The following is a 20,697-nucleotide window of genomic DNA, read 5'->3' on the forward strand; positions in this document are numbered from 1 at the left end:
CGCCATTTCTGTCAGAGAAGAAACTCACTACAAGCCCGGGGGCCGGCGCGGGGTCGACCGCCCTCCTGCCCGCGGGCCTGCGCGCCGGCGCGGCCGCTCCCCCTCGGAAGGGCTGCGCACCCCGCGTCCGAGCGGGAGCGGGCCGGGCCTCGGGGAGCACGGCGGGGGCGGCGGACCGGCCAGAGGGCCGCAGGCTACACCGACCCGCCGCAGAGCCTCAGCCCACGTCCCACTCCGGGGCGGACACCGACAAGTGCGAGCGGGATCCACGTCTGCCGGCCGCGGGGACGGCGAGAGCGCCGAGGGGCCGGGCGGCGGCAGAGCCCCCCCACCGGTCGGGGCCCCCCACCGCGGCCGAGGGGCACTAAAGCGCCAAGTGTGCGGCCGCCAGGGTGGGGGGCGACTCGGACTCGGCAACTGCGGGGGGGAGGGGGGCGGCGCGAGTTCCTCGGAGGCCGAGGCCCCGAATTGGGGCGCCGGGGGACACCATCCCAGCGATCTTCCCCGGCTCCCCGGCCGGGCCCAGTGACTCCCCCGAAGACCCCCTTACGAGACCGCGAAAGCCCCAGAAAATGCCCCTACCTTCCTCGGAGGCAAGCTCCGACCCTGGCACGTCCAGAGTCCCCTCCCCTGCTCCCCCCCAAAACCAGCAGGCCCGGGGGAGAGATGGGGGAAGAAGGGCGGCGGGTCCAGCGGTTGCTGAAGCTGAAGCTCCGGCTCCTCCTCCTCCCGCGGCGGCGACTGGTACCTTTGTTTGGCGGCCGCTCGGGCTCCCTCGCTGGGGGGAGGGGGGACGACGAAAAATCCCTCCTGGACTGGAGGTCCGGGCCCCCAGTCGCGCTGCCCTGTAGAGGACGGCGGCGACAGACCCTCTGCGACTCCCTCCGGGCAAAGGTCCAGGCGGTGGCCGTGGCGGCTGCAAGCTTAAGCGCAAGAGTCTCCCTCCGCTCCGGCGCCTAAGCTCCTCACTCCGGACTCGACTGACGGGCAAACATCGCTTCCCCCCCCCACCCCAAGTCCCCCCCTTTCCCTCCTTTCTCCCCTCCCCTAGACTTTTTTCCCCACCCCTACCTCTTTCCCGGATGGCCTCTTAGACGACCTCGGATTGGTTAGACTTCTTTAGAACCCGCCCACACCCTGTTCCTATTGGTCCCCGCGATACAAACAACGACGCCATTTTCCCACCAGTTCTATGGAAACAGAAAGTTACGCCTCAAAGCTCCCCGGGAAATGTAGTCCAGCCTCTGGGGCCAATGCGCGAGGCCTTGCCCCTGAGAACTGCAAGACCCGCAACGCCCCGCGCCTACGTGAGACGGGGAGGTGGGGGGAGGGAAAGGGGGCGGGGCGACAAAGCAAAGGGGAGGCGGCAACGACGCCTGCGCAGTGTGAGCGGGATGGCGCATTTTCTTGCACTGAGCAATGCGGTGTCGCTGGCGGGTGAGGAGGGTGGAGAGTGCTATCGTGAAGTGAGGGGAGGGATTCATGTAGGCATCCGGGGGAGCCTTGTTCTGAACTATAAGGTGGGAAGTTGATGCTGGGTACTGCTACTCCCGGACCCCCGGCGTGAAAGTTGTGATATCATCCTCGAACCGTGAGTGGCTGTGGTGGCGGCTGGGGGGAACCCGGATGGGGAGTGAGGGTGGGGGAGGTTGGGAGGCGGAGCTGAGAGGAAAGAAAGAAAGGAGGGTGAGGACCCGGATGCTGAACCGGATTGTGTCCGAATTTTCCATCCTCTCGCTGGAGAAGGGGAGGAGCGGTAGGGGACCCCGCGAAGCGGAAGGGGGCCTCGGGGCGGAGAGGAAGCAGGAAACTCACCGACCCTGCGGGCTCTGCTAGACGGAGTCGGCGTTGGAAGCCCTTTTGCCAAGACTCTGTGGAAAATATGCCTCGAAGTTATTTAAATTCCCTTCATGTACCTCTCTGGCAATTTTCTTCACACCCATCCATCGTCTCCCGGAGTTCGAGTGGAAGGATGCATTCCGCGCTTCACAGCCGCGCTTACACTTTGTCGATTTAGCAATTCTGAAACCAGACCCATTCCTTTATAAAAAGTTACTTTGCACGATATTTTCACTTTTCTGTGCGTGTGCCCGGATTTCGTCCTCTAACGCATTGGAAGGTACTCGCCGTACGTCCCTTCGTTCATTTCGTCTTTCCCACATTTGAACGCCACCGCCTGGTGTGGTCCCTGCCTTCGTGAGCCTGAGTCTAGTGAGACAGGCAGGGTGGTCACACAAGTCAGTGTGATATTGCAACAGGTGTGAGTGCCACGAAGGAGAGTTTCGTGGTGATAAGAGAATTGGAAATAGGGAGTTTACCTTAGGGAGATGAGGGAAGGCTTTCCCGAGGCAGTGAGGATCGAGCCGAGAGTGGAAGGGTTAGCGGGAGTTAACTACGGAAAGAACATTCCAGAGAGAAAGAACATCACGTTGGAAAGCCTTCTTACAGGAGGGAGCTTTTTAAAGCATGAGGAGCGGCTGGGCGGGCGGGGTGGGGGGGGGGGCGGGAGCTTGGCTGTCCTAACCTGATACGCTATGTTAGGGAGTTTTGTTCTTATCTAAGAGCCATGGGATAACTTCGTAGGGTTGCCAATCAGAAGGGAGATAGGACCAGATTTGAATTTCGAAAAGGTCACTGGCTGAAGAGTAGAGGACCAGGGGGATATTGCTTCAGTAGTCCACACGGAGGAGAGAATCTGATTTTGTGTTAATTAATATTCATCATCCGTTGTTTGAACAAACGTAAGGCAGTTTCCCAGTTTTGAAAATGAGTAGTTTCAGACTCTCACAGAGGCATCCTGTGGTGGTTCGTTCTAAAAGTAGATTAGACACAACATTGTAAATCAACTATACTTCGGTAAAATAGTTTAAAAATTAATTACTTTTAAAAAAGTAAATTAGTAGAGTTCATGTAACACATTAATGCTTCTTTATACTCGGGTCCAGTATGTGATAGCTGAAATTTCTAGGTGTTATAAATTGGAGTCTTTTGGGTTAAAAAAGAAGAAAAGAAAAAGAGCCAAATCAGAGTATACGCCACGGTAATGTAGAAACCCTTAGACTCTTTAGAAGACAGGAAACTTTAGTTTTCAGTACCTAGCAAAATTGATGCTTCTGTGTTTTCCCACTGCTGAGAATACTTGCATACAAACATTCTCTGGGGAAGGAACATTAATTGACTTATTTGTTAAGTGAGTATTCTTAAACTTATCGGAGTGAGCAAAGGAAAGAATGATTTTTTAAAGTTCATAACTAATATTTTCAGTCGAACAAAACATCAACCAGCTAAGCCCTAAGAATTGAAACAGATTAGCGCTGAAAATCTGTCCAGCAGCATGTTGTTGTTCTGATACAGAGACAAAAGAGAATTATTGAAAGATGGTCTTACTGATTTTTAAATTAAGTCAGATGTGTTCTGGAGGCTGTGAAAAAGATAAACATAATTTTTGTTCTCAACCTAGTTGGGAAGAGATGGCTACTAACTGGTTTAAATAGAATAGTATATAAGAGATACTTTTTTAAAATTCTACTTTTAATTCTGTTCAGTAATCTTTTAACCTAAGTGATTATTCTTCCTGCGCATCATCTTCTTTTCTTTAATCTCTTAAGAATAAGATAATCTGTGTCAAGCTTTAAACAGTATAGGTAATAGGTTACTAAACTGGTATTTGGATTATTTCGAAATATTTTCTGAACTTTTTTCCCTTGCAACATACTTAACATTAATTGTTGGTCAAGGCAGATGTAGAAGTTTCCTATATGAAAGGTTTCTCTTAGGATTCGTATTGCTGAAAAGATTTCCTTTGGGAAGTGCTGATTTTTTATGATTGTTTCACCTAGATACTCAAGAGTAGACTACAGAAAATACACTTTTCAATCTTTTAGGCTCATGATCCTAGAGACTAAATCATTGTCCCAAGAAGCAGAAGAAAGTAGACAAAGGTGAGAAACCTTCTAAAGTGTGCCAATTAGAAATGAAAACTCCCTCCCATCCCCCCAAAAAGAGAAAAAACAACAAAAACAGAAATGAAGACTCCTAATAGGAGAACAAACAAAAATAGCAATAGATATTTACAAAGAAATAGTAGAGATTCAATAGTAAAGGGGGATTCTAGGAAAACTGAGTGATGTTCTAGAAAATATTGAAGTAAATATAAAATTCAGAATAATAAGTCACTACAGGGGAATATTTTTAATAATATAATTGCACTCAAGTAAATGCATATCTTAGTCAGAATGTCTAAAGTGGATTGATTGTGAAGAAAATGCAGAATAGGATTTTCTCCTTATATTTTAAATACACAGTTGACCCTGAACAACGTGAGTGGGAACTGCTGGGCTCCACTTATACATGGATTTTTTTTTTAATAAATACATACTACAGTATTACATGATTTGCACTTAGTTGAATCTGTGGCTGCAGAAGATTTTCAGCTGTGTGTGTGTGTGCGGAGGAGGGGTGTTGGTGCCCCTAACCCCACTGTTGTTGTAAGGGTCAAATGTATAAAACATACTTATTTTAATGCTCTTAGAAAAAAAAGTATGTTTATTAATTTATGTGATCAATCAAGTATAGAAGTATCTAATTCTGTGGTTTTCTCTTGATGTTGATGTCCCCAGCCCTATGCAATCATTAGTCTGCTTTCTGTCTCTATAGATTGGCCTGTTCTGAACATTTCATATAAATGGAATCATATAATATGTGACCTTTTGTGACCATCTTCCTTCACTTAACATAATGTTTTCAAGATTTCATAGGTGTAGAATTTTCATTTAAAACCAAACTGAAAGTTTACCTTTACTAAAACACCTTGAAATACAAATACAAATTCCTTTGCACTTTGATACTCAGATAATTTAGTTAACTACATCATCTTTATGTTTCTCCTTTTTTACAGATCAGCTTTGAAATTAAAAAACAATGGAGAAGACCCAAGAAACAGCCCAAAGAATTCTTCTAGAACCTTACAAGTATTTACTTCAGTTACCAGGTAACAGTTTAGTTATAGTACATATAGGGTCATCTATATAAAGTAATGGTCATTTAAATATTAGCATACAGAAAAGGTTAGAATTGCCAACTCTTGACAGTTTCTATTTTCTATTTTGTAAGAAGATACATATGAGGAAAATAATAATAAACTTTTACAACTTTTTGTTCTTAAAAGGCACGTTTTTGAGGCACCCCTTTAAAAATATCCAATTTTATAACATAACTAAAAAAATAAAAACACTTAAAACATTTGAGTATCTCATTAAAAGTTTTATTCTTTATGGATGCCACACATTCCTATTCCCTACTCTTTAGATATTAGGGGATGTTCTGCCAGTTTGTGAAACAAGAAGAAGTTTCACTTAACCTCCCTGTCCAGGTTTTCCATGATCACATACACTGCATTTGTTATACTACTAGTTCCTTTAAGAGACAAATAGTAAAGCATCCAAAGCACATTACTTGGAAGCATAGCCCACATTATTCCTATATAAAAATGAGTCACTTGGACATGGCTTCCTAAAGAAACACCTGCCTAATCATATGTATGCGCTTGTTTTATTTTGCTCTTTTTTTTTAAGCTTTTCTGGGAAATGATAGTAGCAAGGAAAAACTCATGCATGTGATAAGTGTGGTTTCTTGTAATACAACTTCATGTATAAACCAGTTACTAAAAGGTGATAAGTTGGGAGTTCCCTGGCAGTCCGGTGGTTAGGACTCTGCACTTTCACTGCTGAGGGCCCGGGTTCAATCCCTGGTCAGGGAACTAAGATTCCACAAGCTGTGCAGCATGGCCCAAAAAAAAAAAAAAAAAAGTAAGGTGATAAGTTGACAACCGTAGAAACCTATTTAGCCCATAGTGTGGCTCAACTGTAGTGATGATCTCAACTCAATCACAATAAAAAGTTTTTCATTTCTGTTCTAAAGTGCACACTTTTCTTGATGCGCACTCCTCAGTGGCATTTTTATTCTTCATGAGTCTGGGGAGGATAAGTACTGTTGTCTGAAGCCGGAAGAGTGATAGCTCCCTACCTGCACCTTGGAGACCGTCATGATTAGTGTCATTTCTCTTCTGGCATACCCTCATGGAGACATACGTGTTAATGTCAATGCTTCAGAAGAATGGAGGAGAGACAGAAGCAGAGAATGCAAGGAAAAAGTTGCCTACTGTTTAAGAAAAAGCCAAGAGACTGCTTTTGAGTGACATTTATTCAGCAGCCAGTAACTTTACTTATTTTAGAGTCTCCCATTGAGAAAGGTAGCACTATTTCTCCTGTACTCTTCCCACCTATTGCTGGACTTATTTTGTTACACGCTGGCAAACACTGGTTGGAACTGGGCTACCATAAAATATGCCAGTTACCAGTGATGACAAGTGTCCAACTAGCACCACCCAGTGTCTCTGCTCCACTACTGTGCAGAGCAAGGACTGCCTGTAGTTACATTTTAACAGTAATGCTTACCTGTGTAATGAACTACTTCTGTAACATTTTTTTTAATCCTCATTATTTGGAAGTAATGTTTTAGGCCATTAGATAACATATTTAAGACTCTCATCAGGTATCCCATCTTTTTATTTTTTAAATCAAATATACTCTTGCACCCATGATAGAATATAACCTCAAAAGAGTTTCCTAAAGAAAGAGGAAACTGTGTTATGCATAAAGTATTTTTCACAGAGAGCTTCAGAGTTACTAAAGTGACTTAAAGATGGGCCAGACCGTTTATTCTATTGTAAAGTTACTCTTGCTGGTAAGAGGTTATAATAATTAATAATTGTTGATATTAGGATATTCTGAAATTAGTGAAGTAGAATGACTTTTATTTATGTTTCTTTATTTACCCTAGTGTAGAAGTGTAGGTCCCCAGGCCTTTGCAGTGGGAGGTGGAGGGTGGGTTTTGAAATGGAGGAAGAAGAGGGACTGCAGAAAGGGAGTCAGTAACGTTAAGGTCTTAAAGAGGAAACAGTAATTACTGTAATATTAAAACAAAACCTGAGGGGACTTCCCTGGTGGCGCAATGGTTAAGAAGCCGCCTGCTAATGCAGGGGACACGGGTTCGAGCCCTGGTGCGGGAAGATCCCACATGCCGCGGAGCAACTAAGCCCATGCGCCACAACTACTGAGCCTGCGCTCTAGAGCCTGCGAGCCACAACTACTGAAGTCCTTGCACCTAGAGCCCGTGCTCCGCAACAAGAGAAGCCACCGCAATGAGAAGCCCACACACCGCAACGAACAGTAGCCCCCGCTCACCGCAACTAGAGAAAGACCATGAAGCAACGAAGACCCAATGCAGCCATAAATAAATAAATAAATACATAGATACATACATACATACATACCTGAGTACGTGTAAGTTAAGCCATTTATTGTACTGTTTTCTAAATACATTCTGAAGTGAAGGGGAAAATGTGCCTGCACATTGATTCTCTGTTCTTCATCTTCTTAACTTCTTTTTTAAGGTGATAGGATTACTTTGCACCGTTGTGCCTTCTCAGTATAGCCCAGATTGACCTTTGTCAAACTGGAAAGTAAATCAGAAGGATAAAGGATATAATTGCTACTCAGACCACATTCTAAGGGTTAGTAGACAGAGGATACTGCTTCCAGAACCCTAAGAGATCCTTCCCTTTTAGACTTCTCACAGAAAGTGAAACTTTGTTCCATTTGGGTATGTGACAATGGTGTGTGTATTCATTTGTTTGGCTGAGAGGTGCAGAGAAAACACAGGACTCAGAAAGTACTGTTTTTGTTTACTGAAACTTTATGTAACTATTTTCCTGAAACCTAATCTGAAATTAGGGTGTTACTGTGCATTCGCTTTAGCAGGAAGCTCATAGAAAGAACATTTTTATTAAATGAACTGGTTGTGGTTTTTATCTACCATTCCTTTATATTTGGGCTAAAATGACTTCTAATGGTGACTACTACCCAAAGACCTCTCTTGAGCTTTCTGTGTAAGAAAAAGATAATATTGAAAAACTAAGGGCCCTAGTCAAAATAAAGAGATTAACTTTTGACTAAATTCAGGATGTTAAAAGGGAATACTTTGTGGAGTGGTAATTCACTTTTTGATAGGAAAGAAGCAGAGCTGTCCAGTCTCTAAAATCTTAGTATAAAGGAATGGTAGATAATTTTAAGAGGTAATTCTATTAGGTAAATTCAATAGCAAAGTACATTTACTTAAAAATACCTATAGTTATATATGGAATGGATAAACAACGAGGTCCTACTGTATAGCACAGAGAACCATATTCAGTATCCTATGATAAACCATAATGGAAAAGAATATTTTAAAAGAGAATGTATATATATGTATAACTGAATCACTTTGCTGTACAGCAGAAATTAACACAACATTGAATATCAACTACATGCCAATAAAAAAAAAAAATACTTATAGCCTCTGAAGTGGATGGTGCTAATTAACTGCCACTAACTAGACTGGCTCCCTTTTCAAAAAAAGGAATGAATTAGATCATAATTCCCTAAAAGCACATTCCATATTACTCAGCCATAAAAAGAAACAAAATTGAGTTATTTGTAGTGAGGTGGATGGACCTAGAGTCTGTCATACAGAGTGAAGCAAGTCAGAAAGAGGAAAACAAATGCCATATGCTAACACATATATATGGACTCTTAAAAAAAAAATGGTTCTGAAGAACCTAGGAGCAGGACAGGAATAAAGGACACGGGGAGGGGGAAGGGTAAGATGGGAAGAAGTGAGAGAGTGACATTGACATATATACACTACCTAATGTAAAACAGATAGCTAGTGGGAAGCAGCCGCATAGCACAGGGAGATCAGCTCGGTGCTTTGTGACCACCTAGAGGGGTGGGATAGGGAGGGTGGGAGGGAGACGCAAGAGGGAGGGAATGTAGGGATATACGTATGCATATAGCTGATTCACTTTGTTATACAGCAGAAACTAATACAACATTGTAAAGCAATTATACTCCAATAAAGATGTTAAAAAAAAAAAAAAGCACATTCCATTCCAAAACCGTTGATACAAGTTAAGATGAAAGGAGTGAGCTAACTGATGGGTCCCTGGAGTCCTAGAACTCTCTTTTGCCTGCCCTAATTTTAAAAGGTTGTGCATTTTAGGATATGAGTTTTGGCGGAGGGAGGTAGTAGGGCCCAGCAGTGGAAGACAAGCTCTACAGTAGATAATGGATTGGTGGGGCTGGATTTGTCAAGTTTTATTAGTTCCACAGGAAGTTTCTGAATATGTTTCTTGTAATTAAAAATATTAATTTATTGCCAAATTTTATTCTTTAAATGCAGGTAAACAAGTGAGAACCAAACTTTCACAGGCGTTTAATCATTGGCTAAGAGTTCCAGAAGACAAGCTACAGGTATTTAGGCAATTCTAACCTTATTCTTTTTTTTTTTTTTTTAAATAAATTTGTTTATTTATTTATTTTTGGCTGTGTTGGGTCTTCGTTGCTGTGCACGGGCTTTTTCTAGTTGCGGCGAGCGGGGGCTACTCTTCGTTGTGGTGCGCGGTCTTCTCATTGCAGTGGCTTGTCTTGTGGAGCACAGGCTCCAGGCTTGTGGGCTTCAGTAGTTGTGGCTCATGGGCTCTAGAACACAGGCTCAGCAGTTGTGGCGCACGGGTGTATTTCCTCTGCAGCATGTGGTCTCTTCCCCGACCAGAGCTCGAACCCTTGTCCCCTGCATTGGCAGGCAGATTCTTAACCACTGCGCCACCAGGGAAGTCCTAACCTTATTCTTAATCTCCAAGAAATTAATAGATATCATGTAAAAATACTCCTAGCTCTTAATTGAGCTTAATGATCATTCAATATCTTACATTGAGGTCGCTAAGTAATAACTAGTTGTAAAAACTGAGGCACCTGACACTTTGATAATCTGTTAATATACAATAAGTATTTATAAGCTCTTTTGAATTTCAAATAAAATGAAATTTTTCCATTGTATTTCTTGTTAGATTATCATTGAAGTGACGGAAATGTTGCATAATGCCAGTTTACTCATCGATGATATTGAAGACAACTCAAAACTCCGTCGTGGCTTTCCAGTGGCACACAGCATCTATGGAATTCCATCTGTCATCAATTCTGCCAATTATGTATATTTTCTTGGCCTAGAGAAAGTCTTAACCCTTGATCACCCAGATGCAGTAAAGCTTTTTACCCGCCAGCTTTTAGAACTCCATCAGGGACAAGGCCTGGATATCTACTGGAGGGATAATTACACTTGCCCCACTGAAGAAGAATATAAAGCAATGGTGCTGCAGAAGACAGGAGGACTATTTGGATTAGCAGTAGGTCTCATGCAGTTGTTCTCTGATTACAAAGAAGATTTAAAGCCACTACTGAATACACTTGGGCTCTTTTTCCAAATCAGGGATGATTATGCTAATCTACACTCCAAAGAATATAGTGAAAACAAAAGCTTTTGTGAAGATCTAACAGAGGGAAAGTTCTCATTCCCTACTATTCATGCTATTTGGTCAAGGCCTGAAAGCACCCAGGTGCAGAATATCTTGCGCCAGAGAACCGAAAATGTAGATGTTAAAAAATACTGTGTACATTATCTTGAGAACGTAGGTTCTTTTGAATACACTCGGAATACTCTTAAAGAGCTTGAATCTAAAGCCTATGAACAAATCGATGCATGTGGTGGGAACCCTGAGCTAGTAGCTCTAGTAAAACACTTAAGTAAAATGTTCAAAGAAGAGAATGAATAATATTAAGCCATTCTTGATTAGGCCTGATAGCCTAGTTGACTTTTTTTTTTTTTGTCTTTTAGCCTATTACCTTTTTTAGAATTTGGACCAAGCTGTTAGTCTCCAAAAACTGAGTGATAGTGGTGATGTGAGTGAGGTTGTTTCAATATAGAATCCCCGCGTACAGATAATCATAGTACCAAGTTGAAGGAATCAAAATGAGCCACGTTTAAATGAGTCTAATTTGAATGTCAGAATGTGCTGTGTTGGGACGTTGTGGCCAACTCTGCCATGCATGTTCTGTTGATTCTGTCAATAAAGAAGACTTCAGCTCCAGGAATTTTTATCCACATACTTCCTAACTGTACTATACGGGCAGTTCACAATTCATCTACCCCATTTCCAAGCCATTGACTACTTGGGACCAGTTTCTATAGCTAGCTGGCCCAAAGACCACAGGAACTCCTCTTTCTTCCTAAACGTCGTTGCTTAGAATAGCTCATTCTCCTCCCTGGAAACTCCCTTAGTAAAGTCTTCCATGAGAAAGCTGACAGTGACAAGCAGTAAGCGTCACTTTTCCTCTTTTCCTTCCTCCCAACCCAGCAAATTCTGCTGTTTATTTATCGAAGGAGTCTCCACTGCATGATATTTACACACTAGCTCAAATTCTTTTTCCTTCTAATGTAACTTGTGCCTCAAAACTAATTAGTATCTGGGTAGAGCAGTATCTTTCCATCTGTGGGGGGAAAAAAGGTACATGGAAAATGTATTTTAGGAAGGAGTCTTTAAACCTTTTTATACTGTCTTATCATTAGTAGTAAAAATCATAAAAGAGCTGTTTGCTCACAAGTACAAAAGCTGGGGGAACTGTCCTTTTCCTTCCCACCCGCATCGTTAACCCCGCTGTAGGCAGTTGGTGCTTGAATGGAAAAGGAAGTAGGCATCTTTAATCTCGATGATTAAAGGAAAGAAAAGTGTTAACCTGAGAGCTAGTGCCTGACTGAAAATTAGCCAAAGGCTACACTATCAGGCACAGTTAGCTTTATAGTGCCTTAACCCTGACTATCCCTTTTGTTTCATTTTAAACCCTCAGCCCCTGGAGCCGTCTTACATCTTACGGCACAAGAGGTATGAAAAAAAGAGACCCTGATTTCTGTATGAGAAGTGTCACTGACATCCCAAAATGAAAGTATGTACTTCTCAGTAGCATTACATTTTGCTTGATTGGTTGTACAGTGTGTTATCTTAGATCAAACCACCATATTTTTGTATGAGAAATTCTCACCAAAGCACTCAACCTAAATCTTTTTTTGAAAAGTTGTGTATTGCCTTTACTAACTTTTAGAATAATTTGAATCTTCCATTTTAATTGATCCAAGGAAAGCTCTTCTGAAAATCATACATATTTGTGTTATACTATGGATATTTGAACTTTGTTTTTATGAACCTATAACAAACTTGATATTAAAAAAGATCTAATGCTAACTATATAGACAGAAATGAAGTTATTTACCTATAAGTATAATGATTGCTTAAGTAGATTATTTCTTACCTAATCAAATTAATTTTGGCCTGGTGCTACTCATGATTCTTTTCTCATTTTTTTTTTTTTTAATTTATTTTTGGCTGTGTTGGGTCTTTGTTGCTGCATGCGGGCTTTCTCTAGTTGCGGCAAGCGAGGGCTACTCTTCGTTGCAGTACGCGGGCTTCTCATTGCAGTAGCCTCTGGCTCCGGGCACGCGTGGGCTTCAGTAGTTGTGGCTTGCGGGCTCTAGAGCGCAAGCTCAGTAGTTGTGGCACACAGGCTTAGTTGCTCCGCGGCATGTGGGATCTTCCCGGACCAGGGATCGAACCCATGCCCCCTGCACTGGCAGGCAGATTCTTATCCACTGTGCCACCAGGGAAGCCCTCTTTTGTCATTTTTATCTTGCCTTTCAGTGACAGAAATGCTTGGCATTGAATTGGGGACTTATAAAAAGAGTTATGTATTAAATCATCAAAAATCTATTCTTTTCACTTGAACCGTAGTCATGATGGTTAATACAGAAGAAAATCAAATTGATTTTCTGTGTTGGCAAAATCAAAAGAATGAAGGCTAGTTATGTTGCTATAAATGACTTTCAGACCTCAGCAAGATTTTAAATACATCAGCTCTTCTCTTATTCCACTCTGTCAACTTCCTTACTTGACTTCCTTCTCTTCTTAACCTATAACCTATAGTCTTTCACTTCAGGGAGCCTTTCAAGAGCTTTCTCGGATCACTTTCCTCCTTTCCTTAGGCCCCTCTCATCCTGCCAGTTCCCAATCCTGCATGAATCCAACGGTCCATGTGCTTTGCTCCTCCCACGTTGCCAAGTGCTGCTGGGGAACGTTTTCACAACTGCTGTAGCCATTGCAAATTAATGTATTAAAACCTCAGTAGCCCTTTTATTTTTCATCTAATCCTGATGGAGGTTTAAAATGTGTCAATCTAGGGACTTCCCTGGTGATGCAGTTGTTGACACTCCACCTGCCAATGCAGGGGACACAGGTTCAATCTCTGCTCCTGGAAGATCCCACATGCTGCGGAGCACCTAAGCCCGTGCACCACAACTACTGAAGCCCGTGCGCTTAGAGCCCGTGCTCCGCAACAAGAGAAGCCACCGCAATGAGAAGCCCGCGCACCGCGACAAAGAGTAGCCCCCGTTCGCCGCAACTAGAGAAAGCCCACGCACAGCAACGAAGACCTGACACAGCCAAAAATAAATAAATTTACAAAAAAATTAAAAATAAATGAAAATTGTCAATCTAGCATTCCCTCCTCCTCCTCCATTCTTCTCCTGTTAAATGTAAACTCTTCTAACTTTCCTCCCCTATGCTTATTTAGGTCTGCCTTTCATCTCAAGAAAAGTTGTTTGTCCTCCTGCCCTAGACCAAACAAGCTCGCCTGTTTTTGATTCCCTCTCTTTCTGCCTCTTGAGGGCCTTATTTCATTCCCTGCCTTATATCCTCAAGATTTATCCATTGGCTCTGTTTTAATCAGTACACTGAGAGGAAGAAAAGAGGGAAGAAAATGTACATTTGTGAAGGACCTATTAGGTACCACCTGTTGTATGTTTTTTTCTTCAGGCATTTACTGAGCAGAGCCAGGACCTTGAATACAGGTCAGAGCACTTTGCTCTTCTGTACTGTTGGCCTCCCATTCTAAATGCACACTTAAATATGTTTAAAAGTTTAGAAAGCACTGGTCTATTGTAATAATGTACTAAGCAGCTTCCCTCCTATAATCTCTACCCACTCCAGTCTATCCTTCACACTCCAACCAAAGTTGTCTTTCCAAAGATCAAATCTGATTATGTCATTCCCATGTTTTAAATTCTCAGAATCCTCAATACTGCCACCTGTAAATTCCTTGGCAGAGTATGTAAGGCTTTCCAAAATCTGATCTCCAAACGACTTCAACCATATTTCCTGATATTTTACTCTCCCCACACACGTTATACTCTGCCAGAAAATAATGTTCGTCATTGCTGAGACACTATTCTGTTTTTCATTCATTTCATTTAGAATACTTCTTGAGTGCCTATAAGCTAAGTCCTTTGCTAGGCTTTGGAGATAGAAGAGTGATAGACACTATCTCTTAGCCTTATGTGATTTTCCTGTAATGGAGACTGGGAAGTAAGTAGCCAATTATTAAACAGTATTGTTAGTGCTGTAATCAGGGCCCCTAATTTCTTGTTTACATGCCTGCTTCTCCCATTGGATTAGAAACTCATTAGGGGCAAGGACTGCGACTTACCCTCCTCTTCTCAGTAGCACTTAATAAATACTTGTGAATGAATAAATCTACTTGAAACTAATCTCCCACCTCTCAAGGGTTCCATTAAATATAATGTACGTGAAAAGATATCATAAACTTCAAGTGTTAGCTTTTATGTTAATGTGGTTCTTCTACCTCTAATTCTTTCTCTAATGATTCTTAATGTTTTCCCTTCTGAAAGCATTCTTAGACTGTTTACTTTCAATTTTGTCCATAATTACCATTGTATCAAAACCCTGACCTCCTCATATTGAAGTCCTATATTTTAACTGTTCATCTGAGTTTTCTGTTATCAGCTTGAAATCAACATATTTAAAACCAACTTATACCTCCCTCCCTATCCCTTTACCAAGCTAAATAATGGAATGAAACCACTTCTACCCCCGCCTCTTCTATCACCATTGTCATTCTTAAAGTGATCCAGGAGTGTATTTCTTACCCTTGCCTCCTATCCAGTCCTCCCAAGTCCTATAGACTTGTCCTTTGAGATGTCTCTTATCTGTCCCTTACTTTCCATTTTCACTTCCTTTTCACTTTCACTATGGCACTTAGAACAGCCTTTATTGCCATACATGCAGGGCTGATATTTGGTGGATGGAATACAGAAAAGGACTCATGATAACGAACCCTACAATAATATGAACTCAGAATGCAATTGGCATTTGGCTCCTCAACCTCCCACCACCTCCAGTTGGCTAACTGCACATTTGCTTTGGATATTTCATTAAATCTTGTAATGATGCAATCTCAGCTTTTATGTGATTGACAATATTGGACCTTACAGTTGTGTGGCATAATTTTACTATACTCTTGGTAAAGATTATAATAGTACGTGCAGTAAGCAAAAATCAGTAATACAAATTTCCATATTAACCCATTAGTTAAAGTTATTTGTGTAGAATGTTTAATGGGCATCTTGTCATAGAGATATCTGGGAAACATTTGCAACACTACCTGCCTTGTCATGCATGTTGTTTATAAAGCACTCTATGCTTAAGGAGAATGACCCATTTATTTTCTTTGAATTATATTTGTTACTGTACAGAAAGAAAAATATATCTGAAGAATTGAAAATTGGTATAGTGGATAATGGAAGCTATTTAGACCTCAATGGGCAAAGCAGTACTAATGGTAAGCTACAAAAGTAATTTGTAAATCTCACCAAAACTTGTAAAGTCACATAATAGAAATTGCAAAATGGGAATAGTTAAATATTTGAAAAGTAAAAAATTTAAAAAGATTTAGCTTTAGTAAATTATATTCTAACAGCTGTCCATATTTTACAAGAAAGAAAGGATTTATTAAAGTGGACAGATAAAGTCAAAAAGTCAATTAAACTAAAGAAAACTGAAAATGAAGCAGAAGGTTATTGAAACAAATAATGAGAAGCCCTTTGAAACAAAACAAAGTAGCTATTCTAAGAGGCAAACTAATAGATTTTCTAATACGGTTTATGAAAATGCATTTGTGGTTTGATAACAGACATGAAAGCATAATTTTTTTTAAGTTTGTTCAATTTATTGAATCCTGAAACCTGGCCAATTTAAGTTTGTAAAGCTCTGGATCGAAGAAGAACAAAAATAAAATGACAGCATTCACTAAATGGCTTAGCACTAAAGATATAAAATATATAATTTTAGACACTATTATAAGGCTTAGAAAAATTTTGAATATAATTCCTGGTAGTTCAGAGGAAACCAGGAGAGGATTCAGCAAAAGAATGTCATTAATATTAGGAGAAATTTTCAATTTATTGAGACCACAAGTCACCTATGACTATCAATTTATTTCAATTTATTTTTTTGGCCACGCTGCACGGCGTGTGGGATCTTAGTTCCCCAACCAGGGATCGAACCTGCGCCGCCTGCATTGGAGGCACGGAGTCTTCACCACTGGACCACCAGGGAAGTCCCATGACTATCACTTTAATGAGGAAGTTGTTGGGAGAATTTATTGCAGTTTACTGTGTTACATCATGGCTCAGACAGGAGTATCATTTAGCTAGTAACTGCTGCAACAAACAAAAGATCAAACCAATCATTTCCTCCTGCCTTGGAGTATCATCATAGCATATATGGATAATTAATGTCACCTAACTTGTTTTACCGGAATCCCTTCTCTTCCTTCAGCCCATGTTGCACAGAACTGCCAAACTAATCTTAATTAATTTGCTTTCACTTTAAGCCTCTATTCACAAATCATTTCCTTTTAGGACAAACACTTTAGCTTCACAGTCAAAGCTCCCTGTAATCTGCTTCTCATCTTATATATACACACATATATATGTATATATATTTATACTTATATATAGTTTTTTAGAAACAGCTTTATTGACTCACACACCACATAATTCTTTTAAAGGATACAATTCAGTGGGTTTTAGTATATTCATGGGGTTATGCAATCATCACCACAATCTAATTTGATAACATTTTTGTTTCCCCTGAAAGAAACCACCATCACTATTAGCACTGACTCCCATTTACCCCATTCCACCCCTAACCCCCACCCGAGGCAGTCACTAACCTACTCTCTGTATTTATAGACTTGCCTATTCTGGTTGTTTCATATAAGTGGAATCATGTACTACGTGGTCTTTTGTGACTGGCTTCTTTTACTTAGCATAATGTTTTCAAGGTTCATCCATACTACTTATATCATAACTTCAATAATTTTTAAGTCTGAATAATAGTCCATTATATGAAAATACCACATTTTGTTTATCCAGTCATCGGTTGATGTACATTTGGATTGTTCCTACTTTTTGGCTTTTATGAATAATGCTGCTATGAACATTTGTGTCCAGGTTTTTCTGTGGCTATATATTTTCATTTCTCTTGGGTAATATTATGGACTGAATGTTTGTGTCCCTCCAAAATTTATATGTTGAAGCCTCAAGCTCCAGTATCTCTGTATTTGGAGATGGATCTTTATGGAAGTAATTAAGGTTAAATGAGGTCATAATGGTGGGAATCTGATCCAATAGGATTAATTTCCTTACAAGTAGAGACCCAAGGGGACTTCCGTGGAGGTCCAGTGGTTGAGACTCTGTGCTTCCAATGCAGGGGGCACAGGTTCAATCCCTGGTTGGGGGATTAGGATCCCACATGCCGTGCGGCCAAAGAAAAAAAGACCCAAGAGAGCCCTTTTCTCTCTTTACACCATGTGAGGACACAGTAAGAAGGTGGCCGCCTGCAAACCAGGAAGAGAGCCCTCACCAGGAATCAAATCAGCTGGCACCTTAATCTTGGACTTCCAGCCTCCAGTACTGTGAGCAAATAAATTTCTGTTGTATAAACCACTCGATTTGTGGTATTTTATTACAGCAGCCCAAGCCAACTAAGAAAGTTAAATACCTAGATGAGTCATATGGTACCTTTGTTTTACATTTTGAAGAGGGAGTATATTCTTAAGATATACTCCCTTAGTTGTACAGAAATGTACATAAAAGTATATTCATTGCAGCAGTATTTGTTTTTTTCTAAGATTTTTTTTTGATGTGGGCCATTTTTAAAGTCTTTATTGAATTTGTTACAATATTGCTTTTGTTTTATGTTTTCTTTTTTTGGCCGGGAAGCACGTGGGATCTCCACTGAACCACCAGGGAAGTCCCTGCAGCATTATTTGTAATAGAAAAAAAGTAACAAATGTTCATCAATATGAATTGATTAAGTCACAGTTCAGTGATTTAATGCGGCAAAACTATCTGTATACTATACGTACAATATATAGTAGCAAGATAATTTTTATATATTCGTGTTCTTTTCCCTCTATTTTTTCCATCTTTAGTTACAGAAAGGTACCCAGTCCATTTTGTACTTTCTTGCCTCAGGGAATTATTATGATGCTAAAGCTCAAAGAAGGCTCTTGTAAAACACTTCCTTTCTGAATTAATTTTCCTACAACCTGAGCCTGTTGAAGAGATCAGGCTAGGTGTACTGGAAGGGAGACACAGAGAAAAGGAGCAGTGACTTTAAGGGCAAACAGAACAGAGGAGAGAGGAGAGATTCCTGGGAAGGGAACAAAAGCCAGAAGTTCCCATGGTTGTTGGTAGTACTGTAGGAGGTGAGCAAGACTTCATGGAGGATGGACTAGACAGTAACATTCCAGCTCTCTTCCTGAGACAGGGAAGCAGAAAAGTGCCAGGCTTTGAGGGATCACTGTTGGCTTCAATAATAAACCTGCCAATGGAGTCTGATGCCTGCAGTTGAGAGGTAAGGAGGCCCTAACACTGACTGAGATTAAATTTTCTGCTAGCCCTGCAAGAAGGGAGTGAAAAAAGAACATTCGTCCTTTTCAAGATGCTGGACTGAGTACGTGTTTATCTTTTCTCCCTCTTGAGAGAATACTAAAAGGAAAGAAAAAGAATAAAAAGGCTAAAATATCGAAATAACCTTGAGAATTGGAAGGGCTTTGTTAGTGGATGAGAAATTCCAAAAAATGTCTGGAATACAGAAAGCAGAAAGACTGCTGATTGATGTAAGCAGTGGGGATATGGCCAGAGCTAAGGCTATGTAGAGAAGGGGTTGTGGCTGAAACAGGACCCAGCAGGCTCAGGAGAACTGAAAGTACTTGGCAGAATAATGGACCCCCAGCGATGTCCACGTCCTCATCCTCAGAGCTGGTGAATAGATTAGATTACATGGGAAAGGGGAATTAAGGTTGAAGAGAAATTATGGTTGCTAATCGATGATCTCAGAATAGGGAGATTATCCTGCATTATCCAGGTGGACCCACCGGTAACTACAAGCTTCCTCAAAGGAGAAGAAGGAGGCAGAAGGGGAGAGTCAGAATGAGATGTGACATTGGAACCAAAGTCAGAGTGGTGTGATGAGAAGGACTCAACCCACAGTTTCTGCCTTTGAACATGGAGGAAGGGGACCACAAGCCACAGAATGCAGGTGGCTTCTAGAAACTATAAAGACAAGGAAACAGATTCTCCCCTGGAGTCTCCAGAAGGGAACACAGCCCTGCTGATACCTTGAGAAGTGTTGGACTTCTACAGAACTCTATATAATAAATATATGTTGTTTAAGCCACTAAGTTTGTGGAAATAGGAAACTAACTGGAACAGCTCTATACTTGTCAACAAAGAGGACTGGAGAGATAAATATGGATGAAAACAGAAATTAATTGATAGTCTGTAAATGGAAGGGTACATCTCCCCACGCTACCTCTTCCTTGCACCCCAATGGGCAAACTAAATCATCACTGCCAGATATTTTATCCTCAAGCAAAAGAGTAAGACATCTTTTTAGAGAAGTAGAAGTGAGTTTCTGAGAAGAATTTGAGCAAATAGGAAAGGTATTGGTGTCAAAGAGCTACATTCTTCTGTTCTGGCATCAGGGAGCCTTCCTGGAGCATCATGGCTGCTCCCTTCCCAATCACATGACATTGAAACTTACCAGTCAGCCAGCCAGCCCTGCTTGGAAAAGCTGAGCTCCCATTAGCTCACATTTAGCATTTCTCATGCCTCATTCTGTCTTAAACACAAATGGACAACCAGAAACTCCCACACATTTATAGAATACCTGCAGTATGACAGAGAAAGACCAAGGTAAAAAAAAAAAAGCAAAACCAAAATGAAACAAGAAAAATATAGAAAAACTCAAATTAGAGGAAACAGAAAAAACAGAGAACACCTTAAAACAAAATAAGACAAACCATAATCTGTAAGTAGTATCACTGGAGAGATCTGAGGAGATATTGAATTGAATCTATGGCAGCTGTTGTTGTTTATCTTCCTAACAGTCATCCCTCACTTCTACTTCATGAAAAGAAACTTGATATTTTCCCCATGTTGCATGGCCATGTGTTTCAGGAAAAACAGAATTCTCTCTTCCTCGGGGGACCTTAGTCTTTGTCACTTAAGGCCTTCAACCAGTTAGGTGAGGCTCACCCACATAATGGAGGGCAATCTGCTTGACTCAAAGTCTGCTGATTTTTTTTTTTTTAAAGTGTAGCTCTTTTTTTTTTTTAATTATTTATTTATTTATTTTTATTTATGGCTGTGTTGGGTCTTCATTTCTGTGCAAGGGCTTTCTCTAGTTGCGGCAAGCGGGGGCCACTCTTCATCACGATGCGTGGGCCTCTTCACTATCGTGGCCTCTCTTGTTGCGGAGCACAGGCTCCAGACGCGCAGGCTCAGTAGTTGTGGCTCACGGGCCCAGTTGCTCCGCGGCATGTGGGATCTTCCCAGACCAGGACTCGA

General features: G+C 41.2%; 2 protein-coding genes across 10 annotated transcripts in view; one reads left to right on the forward strand and one right to left on the reverse strand.

Moving 5' to 3' along the window:
- Positions 1 to 996, reverse strand: part of ARID4B (AT-rich interaction domain 4B) — a 126,617-nt gene extending 125,621 nt beyond the window's left edge. For 3 of the 4 annotated variants that reach the window (XM_059900452.1, XM_059900451.1, XM_059900449.1), the window contains exon 1: positions 749 to 996. The gene's annotated coding sequence lies outside the window, so the exon portion shown is untranslated. Of the gene's footprint in view, positions 1 to 582 lie in introns of all 4 variants that reach the window. The other variant, XM_059900450.1, reaches the window with a different exon arrangement.
- Positions 997 to 1,364: 368 nt separating this feature from the next.
- Positions 1,365 to 15,556, forward strand: GGPS1 (geranylgeranyl diphosphate synthase 1). 6 transcript variants are annotated; one of them, XM_059900224.1, is made up of 6 exons: positions 1,444 to 1,591; positions 4,898 to 4,990; positions 9,280 to 9,350; positions 9,947 to 10,282; positions 11,781 to 11,876; positions 15,532 to 15,556. In XM_059900224.1, the coding sequence occupies exons 2-5, from the start codon at positions 4,921 to 4,923 to the stop codon at positions 11,835 to 11,837; spliced, it is 534 nt and encodes a 177-aa protein (XP_059756207.1). In that variant the 5' UTR covers positions 1,444 to 1,591; positions 4,898 to 4,920; the 3' UTR covers positions 11,838 to 11,876; positions 15,532 to 15,556. The 6 variants fall into 6 exon arrangements, with proteins under 6 accessions (XP_059756202.1, XP_059756207.1, XP_059756206.1 ...); XM_059900223.1 differs by lacking the exon at positions 15,532 to 15,556 and adding an exon at positions 13,162 to 15,508; XM_059900221.1 differs by lacking the exon at positions 15,532 to 15,556 and having other exon boundaries at positions 11,781 to 12,108.
- Positions 15,557 to 20,697: the final 5,141 nt, after the last annotated feature.

Source organism: Balaenoptera ricei, chromosome 16 (genome assembly GCF_028023285.1).
Source record: "Balaenoptera ricei isolate mBalRic1 chromosome 16, mBalRic1.hap2, whole genome shotgun sequence".
Taxonomy (NCBI): Eukaryota; Metazoa; Chordata; class Mammalia; order Artiodactyla; family Balaenopteridae; genus Balaenoptera; species Balaenoptera ricei.

What these genes read in the sequence shown, in the direction of transcription:
- GGPS1 (XM_059900219.1), top strand. Translation starts at nt 4,921, where the DNA reads ATGGAGAAGACCCAAGAAACAGCCCAAAGAATTCTTCTAGAACCTTAC. An exon ending in GTATTTACTTCAGTTACCAG is followed by an intron (nt 4,991 to 9,279) that starts GTAACAGTTTAG and finishes CTTTAAATGCAG; the next exon opens with GTAAACAAGTGAGAACCAAA. An exon ending in TTCCAGAAGACAAGCTACAG is followed by an intron (nt 9,351 to 9,946) that starts GTATTTAGGCAA and finishes ATTTCTTGTTAG; the next exon opens with ATTATCATTGAAGTGACGGA.